The sequence below is a fragment of the Morone saxatilis genome, unplaced genomic scaffold, assembly GCF_004916995.1.
Source record: "Morone saxatilis isolate NCDOM2014 unplaced genomic scaffold, NCSU_SB_2.0 Contig16, whole genome shotgun sequence".
Lineage (NCBI taxonomy): Eukaryota > Metazoa > Chordata > Actinopteri > Moronidae > Morone > Morone saxatilis.
Window position 1 is genome coordinate 9622952 of NW_023339718.1, and position 14552 is coordinate 9637503.

The 14552-nt window shown below is 39.1% G+C and overlaps 1 protein-coding gene across 1 annotated transcript in view; it reads right to left on the bottom strand.

The window, feature by feature from the left end:
• LOC118325619 (guanine nucleotide-binding protein G(q) subunit alpha) overlaps positions 1-14534 on the bottom strand; it is a 20484-nt gene extending 5950 nt beyond the window's left edge. Inside the window, exons 1-5 of the mRNA XM_035658360.1 lie at positions 14083-14534; positions 4699-4883; positions 2179-2333; positions 1906-2034; positions 806-935 (exon numbers count right to left, since the gene is read on the bottom strand). Of these exons, the coding sequence (XP_035514253.1) occupies positions 806-935; positions 1906-2034; positions 2179-2333; positions 4699-4883; positions 14083-14218 (735 nt within the window). The 5' untranslated portion in view covers positions 14219-14534. The remainder of the gene's footprint in view (positions 1-805; positions 936-1905; positions 2035-2178; positions 2334-4698; positions 4884-14082) is intronic.
• Between the last annotated feature and the right edge of the window lie 18 nt (positions 14535-14552).

The window sequence follows — 14552 nt, forward strand, 5'->3', positions numbered from 1 at the left end:
AGACAGAGAAAGTGAGAGAGAGAGTTAATCACTTAATTAAACCACTGTCTTTCATACTCATTAAGTACAGATTTTAATAAACGTTTAGCGCACCAGAGGGAAAGCAGTAAAGATGAGAGAGGAGGGCGTCCACGTTGCCTTCAAGAGTTTAATATCTCCACTTGCACTTAATTTTAGTGTTTAATTGAACAAAACAACCACTCTGAAAGCGAAACCTTGGCTAGCACATCGCCAGCACTGCAGTGCATCAAGAGTGCTAAACAGAATATCTCCTGTATATTATAAAAACTGATCTAATGACGCCAGCACGCAGAGGACATGCAGCTGGTCAGTCCTCTCTTTCTGCAGTTTGTAGTAACAAAGGACGGAAAACACATGGGCACAACAACAAGACTACACACACATATGAACACACACCTGCTCATTAATACACTTTAACAAACTGACACACAAGCTATATCCTCTTAAGAGGGAGATGTGGCTGGAGGCGCTATTCAAAACAGCTGGCTGATCATTTACAAATGCTTTCCAAGGGGGAAAAAAAGGTGGAGCACAGCCAGGCAGGAGGGGAATCTGATTTCCATTGTTTTAAATAAGAAATAGCTTTTCATCTTCAGATCCAAGTCCTCTTCCCCATCACATTAAAAATAACAAAGCCTTTTGATAGGTGAAACTGTTTTTGAAACTGTGAAACTAAGCATCACACAGACAATGTAGTCACTTAATCTGGTTATTAATGTATTTGCTGTTGTTTGTCACAAGTAAAACTAATCTCATTTTGTGTGCATGTGTATTTATCATTCACCTCGTTGTCTGATTCCACCAAAACTTGGTCGTACTCGCTGAGCGCTACCAGGAACATAATAGATGTGACGTTCTCAAAGCAGTGGATCCACTTCCTCCTCTCCGACCTCTGACCTCCAACATCCACCATCCTGTCAGGGTGCCAGCAAAATCCAGGAGAGACAAAAAAAGAGTCACTACAAGCCCTGAAAATGTTTGTAAATGTGTTTAAATCTGTTCTTGACCTAGGGATCTATACATTTTAAGGGCATTGCTTAAAGGAGTAACAAGGAAATTTAATTGTTTTGTTGATTCTGGCGACCCCTGTGGACAAAATCAGACCCAGTGGTAGGCATTAAGAATCTTCTTACTGATGGTCTTGTGTGCTACTGTAGGTCATATAGAGGCATCAGTATTAAATTGAGACTGTTTTATAACCAGTTAAAAACTTGTAGCAGGTTTAATTAAAAAAAAAAAGACCAAAGGTGGATCTAATGGGTTGACTCTGTTGATCCTTTGGTGTGAATTTAAAGTGATTTTAATATTCAGTTGAGTACAAACAGAGTATTAACATTGTGACTAAGACTATTACTTACTCATAATTCCATGTGGTACAATTCCTCCACTGAAGCTGTGTGAGTTAAGTGAGTAAGTGTACCATTAGATCATTATAAAAGGATAATAATAATCCTGTGCAAATCCTTGGCCTGAGCAAATGCCACAAAGTAAAAAATACTTGATGACACGCTAAGCATTGCATTCATAATGTTACTGTTGGGTACTTTAAACCTTAACAAAGGATCATGTGTTATTTATATTTTATGAGCTTATTGTACTTGTCGCATATAAAATATTAATCCACATCATAAACAATTTACCATAAACCATCAGATAAATGTAGTTGGGTAAAAAGGAGGTGCTTTCTATCTATGATATACACACACTTTTTGTTTCTTGAGTGAAAGTATAATTCTTTAGTCTATTCTCCTTTAGGTTGAGTCAGTTGTAGTTGTTTTCTTCTTTATTTGACTAACATACACAGCTATACAGACAACAGTAAAGAAGTTATCAATTATGAGTGTTTACAACAATGCTACTTAAATTCATCATCGATTTAATTACCTGAATATGACACTCTGCAGGTCAAATGGGTATTCAATGATGCCCGTGGTGGGGACTCGAACCCTCAACACATCCTGCTGGGTGGGAAGGTAGGCTGGCTCTGCAATCCGGTCCAAAGCGTTCAGGTAACTACAGACGCACAGAGAGAAAATTAACCAGGATATGTATTTATCATCACGAAAACCATCCAAAATATAACTCTAGTGCAGAAGCTTCTAGAAAGTCTTGTATTTCACTGTCTACATATTTAGAAAAGTATTTCCTTTTACTCACTATTTAGTGGAGTCTGAAAGTTGGTATTCCCTCCTTCGATCATAGCACTCCTGGATCCCCGGGTCATTCCATAAGCTCTTGATTGCATCTACATAAGGATTCTCGAACATGCCGACCTTTTCTACATCCACCTCTCTCACAATGTTGGCGTTGCCCTGGAGGGAAGAAACAAAGGGAAAAAACCTAAGACACACGTCTTTATTTAACAACGCCAAACAAAAAGTAGTACTTAATTCATTAAAACTCCATCAAGCTAATCTAAAAACACAGTAACTATGAAAGCCAATCAATATACAGGTTATGCAGTCCTAATTATCACTGGCTTATTTTCTCACTCGCATATTCTACATCCAGAAATTTCTTTGCACCTCGAGGCTCAGCATGGACCTAATATCTGAAGCTCAAATCCCACTGGGCCTATTAAGGGGAAAGTTTTGCCGTCCCAGATTCCCATTAAAACTCTCCTGTATCCCATGACAAAAGATCAACATGTGCCTGAATGTTGAAACAGTTTAATTATCATTTAACAGACAGCTATTATGATAATAACGTATTAGCATGAATTTTAGAGTTAATCTTTTAGTGATTAGAATTATCATATAACCCATATCCACATCTTTTTACTTACTTTACACAGGATACCTACAAGTGTATAGTCATACAGTATAAGTTAAAAACAAATACGTTTAAGTTGTACTTATTTAACATGCTGTAATGAATGTGGAGCTGGTAGACTGTAGTAAACAAATAACATAGCAGCTCAATGGGATGTAAATTATTTAAATCATTTAAATGGGATTGAGACTTGGCCTTGATGTGGTGGTAGAGCCCTTGGGATTGGATTTCACATAAAAAGTCAACTTATTTACACCTTCTGAAACAATCCGCAGTGAGGAGGAAGGAGTTTCATTATCGAATGCATCTCCTTGTCTCATTTTGGCAACATGTTTCTTCCAGTATACAGTAGCTACGCTGCGCTGTTTTAATGGTCGAGCTTGTTTAGCCTACAAGCCTACAATCATGACCTTTCCTATAAGTGGCCAGACAGCCAGTGTAAACACGATCAACAGGTTTCATTTTCACTTCCTTTGTGATGTCAGTGGACTTCTTTGTTTAAAGTATAAAAGTTCCCGTTTCAGCATTATGTGTATGAGAGCACAGGGATATTGGGTAAGACATGTCAAGTAGGCATACGGTAGTTTTTGTTGTACTTTTTTATTGTGCACATAACCACATAACTAGTATTCCAGTATTTGTCTACTGAGTACATTAAGGTTTTAACCCCCACAACAGCTAGTACAGATAGTATTATGCTATATTTGTATTTTTCTTTTTAATAAAAACAGGTTATGGTGGCATTTTTTTGACTCAGCATGTCTGAGGGATACACTTGTTTTTTTATTGTGTTCAATAAAACAATAGTGAAATTGCTGGCCTGAAACAGCACGTTCAGTTTCATTCTTCATGAGGAATGAGGGGAGCGAAAGCACACATGGAGAATGATGATCCACCACACAGCAGCACGGATTCAAAAAGCACCTGTGCTCTAGTTAAAGCCAAGCTATGGTGCCATTTTAAATCTCCCAGTTTAAACAAAGCATTATCTAATGCACACCTGGTAGACAGGTGTTTGAGATTTGGGCTCCCTATTTGATTGGTTGTTGCAGTCTGTGTCTTCAGCATAAACGTGTCGTTATACATTAAGGTTTTCAAGCCTGACGAAGGTCTGTGACCTAAATGTTGTAAATAATTAACTCAGTGTGCCAGTGTGTGAGAATTCCACCCTTCACAAAATCTCAAAGTTTAAAAGATTGACTGTTTGTAAACCTCCAACATAAAGTCAGATATTCAGCAATAGAAATGCATCCAACATGTGGCAACCCAACTAAGGCCAACAGCCAATAAGGTCGGCTTTGATAATTCAGAAATAATTAACCAAATACTTACTTATACTTTTGATTAAAAAAACTTCTTCTGATGTAAAGCTAAAGCAGTGTGGTCAGCCTGAAAAAGGTCTGTGATAGTGAAGACTACTGCGCTCCACTTCCTTTTATTTGTCACTCTCACAGAGAATAAACTGTGAATAAGAGGTCAATGTAACAGCTCCCAAAATGATGACTACAAGGGTAACTCATACAAATGAAAAATGAGGGATAAAAGGACCTGCTGAAGTGATAGTTATGGAAAGTGGGGTCAAATTTGGTATCTCTTGTGTGCTTGCATGTGTGTATTTGTGTGTATATACGCATGGAAACACACAAGCAAACACAAACACACACAGGCTGTGATGGAAGGATGAAGTGCTAAGTCCTAAGGACACAGGAAGTGTCAAAAAGGACAGGAAACGATTATGGATGGCTGTTCCAAATAAGATAGACAGCAGTCTAAAAATATACAAGGATGCTGTGGCCACTTTGTAGTGTCTTTCTCTCTTTTTCTCAAACTATTATTCACCCTTCACAACAGGCGTTATTTCAGTTGAGGAATTTGAAATGGCTTGAGTGAAAGGATCTCGTTTACCTTGTTGTGCTCATATTTGTAGGGGATCTTGAGCGTCTCCATTGCTCGGATCATTGCCTGCATGGCTGTGAAGATGTTCTGGTAGACTAGTTTGGTGAAACCCCTTTTGTCCTCATCTGAATAACCGGTGCCGTGGATAATCCTCATCTGTTTGATGAATGTGCTCTTCCCACTTTCCCCAGTGCCTGAGAAAGTAGACAGGGAACAGGGACAAATGAATAGAGTTTATTTATTTTGTAGGATTTCAATTAACCAGACAACACATTTAATCTCCTGTGTTGGCATTCACACTCCTTAAATGGACATTTAGCCTTTCCTGGATTTCTATGGGTGAAAAATGAACTGCAACATCATAACAAAAGTCGTACTTTCACAATAAAACAATTAGGGTTCATTAAAACACTTAAAACACACACAACCCCAGTAAAAGTCTGATAAAGACTAATATTTTCACTTTTCATTCATCCCAACCGCATAGATGAATAAATTAATATCCAGAAAAACGCTTTACATGTGGCATCTTGGCAAATACAAATTAATTAATGATTGAATTAAAAATAATTCCTATTAGGAATCCTGTCATACAATGCTTGTGCACTGTCAGATATTATTAAACATGCAGCAGAATCTGCTCTCTAATAAAGTTAAACTATGAAATTGATGGAAAGATGAATCAGTGGATTCACTCTGAGAGGCAGAATCAAGTGTCCCTCACACTCATGATGGTCAATAATTACGCTTCAACAGCAAAATAAGTTTTAAAATCAATCAGCACACATAAAACGCCCTTCCTCCTCGCTATAATAACATTTTTAACTCACCAGGTGCCAAATATCATGCAAAGTCTGAATGAAGCCGTAAGGAACATCAACATAAAGGGAAAAACATGACAGTTCAACATGGAGGAATCTGTAGAAGAGGACACGCTCCCTCTGTAGATATTAAGGTAACAAAAACATAACAATTCATATTTTCAAGTGGTTATACACTAATGAAAACATACATATGAATATAAGATTCCATTTCTGCCAATAGATCCTCCTAAATGTTACACACTGGACCTTTAAGTGTGAGCAAAGCAAACGCTGAAAATGTAGATTTAACTGTAAATGACATAATTTAGGATTTTTGCTGAGGCAAAGCTGAATCATAGCTTTTTGTAACACAACGTCCTATCTCGGAAGAAACGTGTGCACATTTATACACACAGTGTTAATTGCACACAGACATACTGTATTTACTCGTGCACTGAGTCAGTTACGCATATAATATTATTCGCTGGCTACTTTCCTCTCAGCCTGTTTGCTTGGTCTGGGGACAGACCAAGAACAACATCTCTCTCCTCTCAGTGGTGACAGGGACTATTTGGGTGTGAAGAGCTGGGGGTTTCTCTCTGGTTCATTGAGAATCTTGGCAGACCAACACAACAGTCTAACTTTACCACACCGCTAACTCTTGAATAAATTTGGCAGGAAGGAGTATATGTGTGTGTTTTGCATGTCAGTGGCCAACCTACAGACTCTGTTATATATGTTACACTCCTTTGTGCGGTATAATATAAACTCTATTTTAGCCAAATTAGCCTCACTACTGTGGGCCCACAACACAGACTAAGCACTTTCAAAAACCAAGCTACAGACTGAACTATTGCTGAAGTACTATAACCTCAACAGAAACAGCTTTTCCATTGTAGGTTTGCCGATTTAGAAGCCTGAAATAAGCGGGGGAAGGTAGTAATGGCAAGACTGGAGTTAGCACAATCACCCTTGAAGTGCTCTTTAGGCAAGCAAATCCTACTTACAAAGTTCATATATGCTCTCGCTATTTGACTTTGAATTGGACTTCCAATTTCTTGTTAGCGCTACATGCTAATGCTACACAAACACTGTCGCATTACCCTTTGGCACACTTTGAAATATTCACCTTGTAGGAAAGTACCAAAGGTGGGTTGGACTTGTCACCACCTGCTTTTCCACTCACACCCACCTATAATTAACTATTACATTAACCTCAACGACAAGGAGTAGTTGCTGCAGACCACAAATAGTGTTGCACAAGAGTTAATGCCTCACAGCATCCAGCCTAAAAATAGACACATTCTATTTTTTAAAACAGGCAAAGTGGAACAGTGAGTAATCTGAAAAACTTAATTTAAATTAACTATGCCAGTGGGTTTTGGATTTGAACAGGCACAAAGAATCTGAGTTGCTCTTGTGTGGCACATTTCTGATCTCCTCACGGCTGTTCAAGCACAGAAAAAAAACCTGACGTCCTCACACAAGAAGAGGAATGCGAGTGGTTTGTAAATTCATTCATTGATAGCAACCTTTATAATTACAGTAACTGAAAAATTGGAGATGCTGCAATTCAGTTTTATGTTACAATATTGGAATGCAAAGAATTTCAAGACGGCCGAACCTACTTTTACAGATTAAATGTGTGAAGTAAACGTTTCCTCTGGGGATCCACCCATTCAAGAAAATGTTCCTCACAGAATAGACTTAATTTATAGGCTACTTTTAAGTCCTTCAAGACTACAGTATTTTATACAGGTTACCTTAGGTTATAGAAAAATCAGATGGTAAAATGCATTGTATGACAAACATCTGTACAAATAAGAACAATTATTTAAAAGACAATAATTGCTCTAAAATCACACATCTGGGTAGCAATTGGTTTTTTTCTATAATACAGACGAGACACACTGGAAAAATAGAAAGACAGCGAGTTTGAGTAGGTAGGTGAGTGTTTGCTGGCCATTAGAGGCTGCTGAGTCACCTTTCAAACCAATACAGTGACCCAGGATTAGACTGGTGTTTGAGGTTGGTGTGAATGGCTCAACATTATATCTGAGGTGAGTCTGTCTGATCCAGCACCGTGTCCAGAAGCCAAGCCCCAGGACTTATCGCGAACACAGTCGAACTCGGGGGGGAGGGCAGCTCTACGTCTGTGTGTGGTGCATTCATTTAAAATGTGACACTCTGGACAAACTCGAAGTGCGAGCTGCCAAATATTCGCAAACTTGAACTGGTAAAACAAACGATAAGCACATATTTAAGGTTAAAGGGATCGTGTGAATTTGGTAGCTTTCTCCATTAAAAAGGCATCAGTCTCAGTTATGCACAGACGCCTGCAGCTGACTTTTTAAACCGGAGGAGATAACGGATGCAAAAAACGCAGATACAATGCTTGAACATCATCATAAAAAATGCATGAGTGAAGAAGAGGAAAATAATTCAATAATTCAATTCCCCAACAGCTTAGCAGCACTTCATGGAGAGAGTTAAAACACAGAGCTGAGGGCGGAGATACTGTAGTACCACATTCACTTTTACAAATGCTTCAGTGCAATGTTGTTCTCTAACTACAGTCTCTGGTGTCAGATCTGGAAAACACAAAAATGATTTCTTCAGATTTACCTTTCCTCAACATGCATATTGGACTGTGTTTTACAGCCCTGCTTCTTACTTGTGCTTAAGAAGAGTCGGACACTGCTGGGTTCTGAATTGAAAAGGAGAACTACGAATTGAAAGTTAACTCCCTTTAAAATAACTAAATATCCAAGTTCAGGTATAAATCTGTGGTTAAGCAATGCTGCGTGCAGAACAAGAATAGAATGAAACTGAACTTGATCTTCTATTGAGCAGCTGAAGCTGTTAAATGATGTTTGTAGAAATGATCCGAGGAGCCGGTGTGGTTTTTCACTTTTGCAAGGAAACACTCCTGTGGGTGTCAAATCGATTCAGTGTTAATGGCAGGTAGCCTTAAGCCAGCACCAGCAAATCTCTAGGCAAAACACAAGACAGAGCCTTAAATTCAATAAAAAAGAATTACTGTGCTGTACCCACGTAGCTTACCAGACACCATTTTACCAAAAAATATTGTATCACCTATATCACAATAGGTTGTTTTGTGATATTGTATCGATTTTAAAAACACTGTCATCGATTTTGTGTTCAAACCTCCAAACACTAGTGTTCCTTTTACTAGTTTCCCTAAAATTTGATAAGGTGAATATCTATGTCCATGTTAGTTATTTTAGTTTAGGACAACTAGACTAGTCAATAATACACAAAAAAGTGGGGGAAAGATGTTGTTTATCCTCTCAGTGTCACACAAGACCTGAATTATACTGAGACACTGCTGATACTATGTTAAGTATTTAACTGCATTAGAGCACTGTAAAATTATAAAAATGGTTTAAGTTTTCCTCCCTAATTCTGCACTGTTAACTTGGCTGCGTTCATACAAAAATCATATGACATGTTTAGCGCTTCCTCTCACAATTACAACCATGTGGTTGTTAAAAGCTTGTTAAAGTTTGCGGTGGACTTTGTTCTGTTGTAGCCTTGACAAAGTTCCCACAGCTTTCATTTGTCCGATAAAAGCAGCTGACAGGGATTGGAAAGATTTTGACAGATGATATGCAAAATGTGAGTGCAAAAGTGCAGATTAAACATGCTGCAATGCTTTTAAAAGTTGTTCAGCCACAGTTGCAGACATAGTAATTCAATAATCTAAGTTGTTCATAACTGTACCTTTACCTTTAAAATCTGTCAGTCCACTTGTCTATGTGTGTATGTGTATATATGCATATGTGTGTAAAGGGGGACAGGCATCATAAACTAGGTCCAATGGTCTCTTGAGGATTAGAGCTGGGCTGTGCCACTTTTGTAATTGAGCAATTTTAAATCAATTTAGCAGATGGAGACAAGCCTGATAATTATTCATGTTTAACCCTTTTGGCAGTCAACAGATGTTTAAGACCTCAAAGCTAAGTAAATAGAGGTCAGATATTCAATGCATGTAGAAATGCAACAAGAAAGTACAATGCAGCAAGTATGTGCATTTATATCTCAATTTCACTGTATCCTACAAGGATATAAAATGTCAGAACATTGTAACACGTTTATTTTAAACTTTACAAGAGCCCAGGGTGGTATATACAAATACAAAAAAAAAATCTAAAATCCTGACATTTGAGGAGCTGGAATTAAGAAATGTTTGTTGTTTTTAGTTGAAAAAGGACTGCAAAGATTAAACAATTATTAATAGTGCAAATTAGCTACTAAAATCTAAAATACACTACCATCCTCAGCTTACACTGTTCATGTGTTTGTAGTGTCGGTTCAGTGTGTTGTGTATATACAGTAAACATGCTCCAATGAGGCAAAGTGTTTCTAGTTACAAGTATTGTATTCATGATCCACACAAACAGGGCCATCATACAAAAGGATCATGATAATTTGGTTAATTGGTTAGTTGATCCCAGGCTTTAGTTACTGTTCTACAGCTGAGTTTTGAGTCTTCAGATGTCAGAACATCCTTAAACACTGGGAGTTTCAAATGTTGTCCTGCCTATCCTGTTGCACTGAACTCACCAAAACAAGTTTGAATGACTTCTGTTACAGCAATAAAATGAACTCAACTCAATTAAGATGACTAAATATTTACTGAATGAATGAATGACTAGACTAGACAAGTTTGTTTGGGGAAAAAATGTGTTCTCCTGCTAAATCTATTTCAGTATATATCTTAATTTCTTTCCAGACTCCAGTCACTATGTCACCAGTCCCAAGCTAAGTTGCTGTTTTCCCCTCTGCTCCATTCATCTTGAACTTCCCATGACTGCACAGGTTTGGAATCTCAGCTAATGTAATGGAGCCATGGTTTCTACCCGCTTTCCCCTGTCGCTTTACATTTCTCCCCACCCAATGTCATGCTTAAAGAGGAGAAGTTTACTTTCCTAAAGTCATTTTTATCACCCATAAACATGCAATCCCCCTGAAACAAGGTCTTACTGGTCCACTAAATATTGTTTTAAGCTTAATGCCTCCATGCCATCTGCAGTCACAGTGCTAATATTAGCATAAAAAGGTTGAAAGTGTAGGTTTTCATTCAAATGGATTGGTTTGAATCTCCTGCACATTTTAGAAGTTTGGCAAGTGAAGGAGAAGTGCTCCTCTTTATCTCAACCAGTCAAGTGCCCACTAAGCTTTGTCCACTGCTCCTCCAGTGGAGCAGCTCAGTCAATGAGCCTTGATTGGAAAACAGAGTTCACTACTACTACGCAGACTTCACCTACTCGATTTATGCTGGGTTGTCAATGGGAGGGCCCTGAGATTAATTCTCTGTCCCTACAGCAGTCAGAAGTCAAAGGTCGTATTCAGCTTATGATATTATTATAATGCACCACTTTAATCTCACAAAAATGTAACTCTGTTAGAGGGCGTCCCCGTTTTTGCTTATGTGTGCTGTGACAAACTATGATCTGGTGGCTCTTGAGGTAAACTTCAGTGGTTAGCATCTTATGATTATTATGATCTTATCTCCTACCCTGGCCATGTGTCCATTATGTCATGCCTGATTTTGAAAGACAAAAAAACGTTGTTTTGATTTGGAAATAAATCTTGCTAACCTAAATCTTAGATAATATATATATATATAGATATAGATATAGATAGATATAGATAGATATAGATAGATATAGATAGATATAGATAGATAGATATAGATAGATATAGATATAGATATATATATTATATATCTTTACAGTAATTTTCAAAGGAGTTTTGGATTGACGAGAGAGAGAGAGAGCAGTGTCTTCTGAATAAGATGCGTAAACTTTTTTCACAGCCAACATTTTGACTCATTGTAAGAGAAGCACAGATGGAAGTAATAACATTAATGATGGCTCGGTTTTTGCCATGCAATACAGCGGTTAACATATTTACTTGGTTATTAGTTACACCTGTGTTTGACAAGTCAAGATGTCCGCTGTGAAAAAAGGTCTGTTCAACTTACTTCACTCCACATTTGCTGCTCTAGCTGTGGAACCACTGAGTTATGTTATTTCACTAACTTTTTTATTGTTAAGCATGGCGCGAGTTGCAAAATCCCTGAAGTTGTTGATGATATAGCTACATTTCAAAGGTGTACATATCTGTGTTTCCTTTCCTCGTACTCAATAAGAGGTATGAGCTGTTTAAAGGGTTAGGACAGTGATTCATTTTTCAACTCATCTGTTTATGCTCATGTATTGCTGGAGGAGATCAATTTCAGTTGATTCCTGCAGAGATGCATTGCCTCATGGTTCTTCTGCTTTGGCGGACATCGATTTTTACTGGACTTTTCCTTAGTCACCCCATTTTAGAGAAGCCTTTAGTATCTCTGACTCATTAGCTGGCTTTAAACTATTTGACTGCCAGACAGCTATGCTAAGTGTTACACTGTCAACCCTAACCCCTCCTCCTCCTCCTCTTCCGCTGCATCAACTCTTCCACTTGTTAGTTATGTATTCTTGGTCATCTGCCCAGCGCAAATGAGTTTTAATTTTGGTACATCCCCCCTATTAGTTTACAGTGTCTTAATGGATATTAGATTCCCAAGGAGGATGGATTAAATGCTTGAAATGTTTTTTTTTAAACTGTCTGATTTGTACACAGTCCCTGTGGACATAAAGCAATTAGTGGGTTTGAAAGACTTAAAGTAAAGTTTTAACTCCAAGATGATTTGTGAAATAACAAGCGATTCTTCTAACCTTGACTGGAGAGTTTTTAGTGAGTGTGACGACCAACAATACACTGATGAACCCATATAGGTTAATGGTCAGTGAGGTCCGTTATCCTGCTTTGGCCTCGACCATTATTCCTATCATATTTGCTATCTTTACTCTATCTCATACTCTACATGCGACCTCACAGCAGAGAACAAAAGACTACACTCCTGATTGCCGGACAGAGTGCCGCCTTCATTACATAACATTTAACACAATGGTATTTGTGTTTGTTACAGAGAAATCACACATGGTCCATCATTACAGGAAACTTTTTACTTTGCCACTTAGATTGTATCTTCCCTACAACTCAGTACTCAAAGACATTAATTGTAAGCATCCTGTCATTAGAGGCACGCTACTAAACCACTCTGAAATATAATAGCCCATAACGATAGGACCTACTGATAAGCAGCTACTACACAAAAGTCATAATCATAAATTCTTTGTTTGTATCACATGACAATACTGACTAATTATTGAATAAAAACCATAATATACATCTTATTACGTCCTCAAACTTCATCAGTTTTTGGTTTGGGTCATTGGCTGTTTATGTGTTTGCATAATGGGCGAATTGTTGGGTATTAAAAGAGATTAGAGGGCAACAACAACACAATTATTTGTCTGAAGTTAACAAGGGAGGTGGCAGTCAGCGCCTTCAAATCCTGTTAGGGGGAATTCATTTAATCATTTTGTACTAACGGGAGGGCAAAGGGGGAAAACATTCTCCTCCAAACATCCCTCAAGAGGCAAAAAAAACGCCTAAATGTGTTCTTCAGAAAGTGGATGATGTGATCTTTAGCCCCAGCCCGCTGCACCAGCTTCTCTGTTGGATTCTCTAAGGAGCTGAGAGAGGAGGGCAGTGGATCAGGAAGAGAGGTTTCTGGCACCACTCCTCCATAACCACAACCATCACAACTAATGGGCTCTTCGGTGAAAATCGAATTAAAAACGGGATGGTGAGTAAATGACTTGTTTTCCTCAAATTTCTCCAGTGTGACTAATACTTCTCGACATGATTGCCACCCCCTCCCCCCGCGCTATCCTCACATTTCATAACCCCACACTGTAAAAATGCACAGGTACCCGATGATATTTACAACGTTTTTGAGATTTTATGGCACTGTTACGTATGATTTGGTGTTAAGAAGCATAACCTACAGCTGCATGGGGTTTTCAATTCATTTGAAAATGATTAAAAATGAACTAATGTACACAATGCTGGGTCCAGGAGCATGCCATCACACAAGCTTCTATATGATTGCAGTGCATGCTCCCAGCCTCGCTCCACTGACTGACACCTGTGATATAATCATTGCCAGGGTTAGGTGTTAAGCTGCAATACTGCCTTGATTACTTGCAATAAAACGCTAGACTTTGGCCCAGCCGATATTTGACACACTCATGAGCACACCACCTGGATGGGCCCTCTGGGAATGCATGTAAGGAAAAGAGTTAACCACCACCACCTTGTAGTGACTGGTGAGCATTTGTTTCCTGGACACTAAGCCGGTCGCAGTTATTCAAATCATGTGGTTGGTTTTTTCCCCCCCCTCCTTTTTACACCCTGTAGGCCTGGCTGGGCAGCATCTCCTCCCTCTGCTGACCTGTCAATCTGTGCACTGGACTCACAACACCGAGATATTACAGCCCAACCACCCCCCTCAACTTTACCTATCTACCCCCCCCACCCCACAAAGGTATTTCTTGTGAGAGGAATTCGGGCTTTGCACTTCTCTCTCTCGCTCTCTCCCCCCACCTCCCCCCAGACACACACACACCCTCCACTCCTCTCCCTCCTCCGTGTTTCTCCCTGTCGGGCTTACCGAGAAGCAACAGTTTCAGTTCCCGGCGCGCGTCCCTCTTATCCCGGCGGAGCTGCCTCTCGATCTCGTCGTTGATCCGCCGGGCTTCTTTCGCCTCCTCGCTGAGACAACACGCCATTATGGATTCCAGGGTCATTCTCTCTCCTTTCGTTTGTTTTTTGTTTTTGTTTTTTGCTTGTTGTTTTTAAAAACACGCACTTTTTCCGCTTTTGTTTCCCTCCTCCTCCTTTACTGGTTCATTCAGATTTCAGATTCGTCGGAGTAGGAGGGGTGGGGAAAAAACAAACAAACAAAACAACAACAACAACAAGAGGCCTGTGAATGCCAAATAACGTCCTCATACGGGCCTTGTTGTGGTGAAATAACGCGTGGACGCCCTTATCATGAGTGTGAACAGCGCACAGATTGTGCCGGAGAGGGCAAAAATAAGATATTTGAGAAATGATTGACTCCCCCCCCCCCCCCCCCCC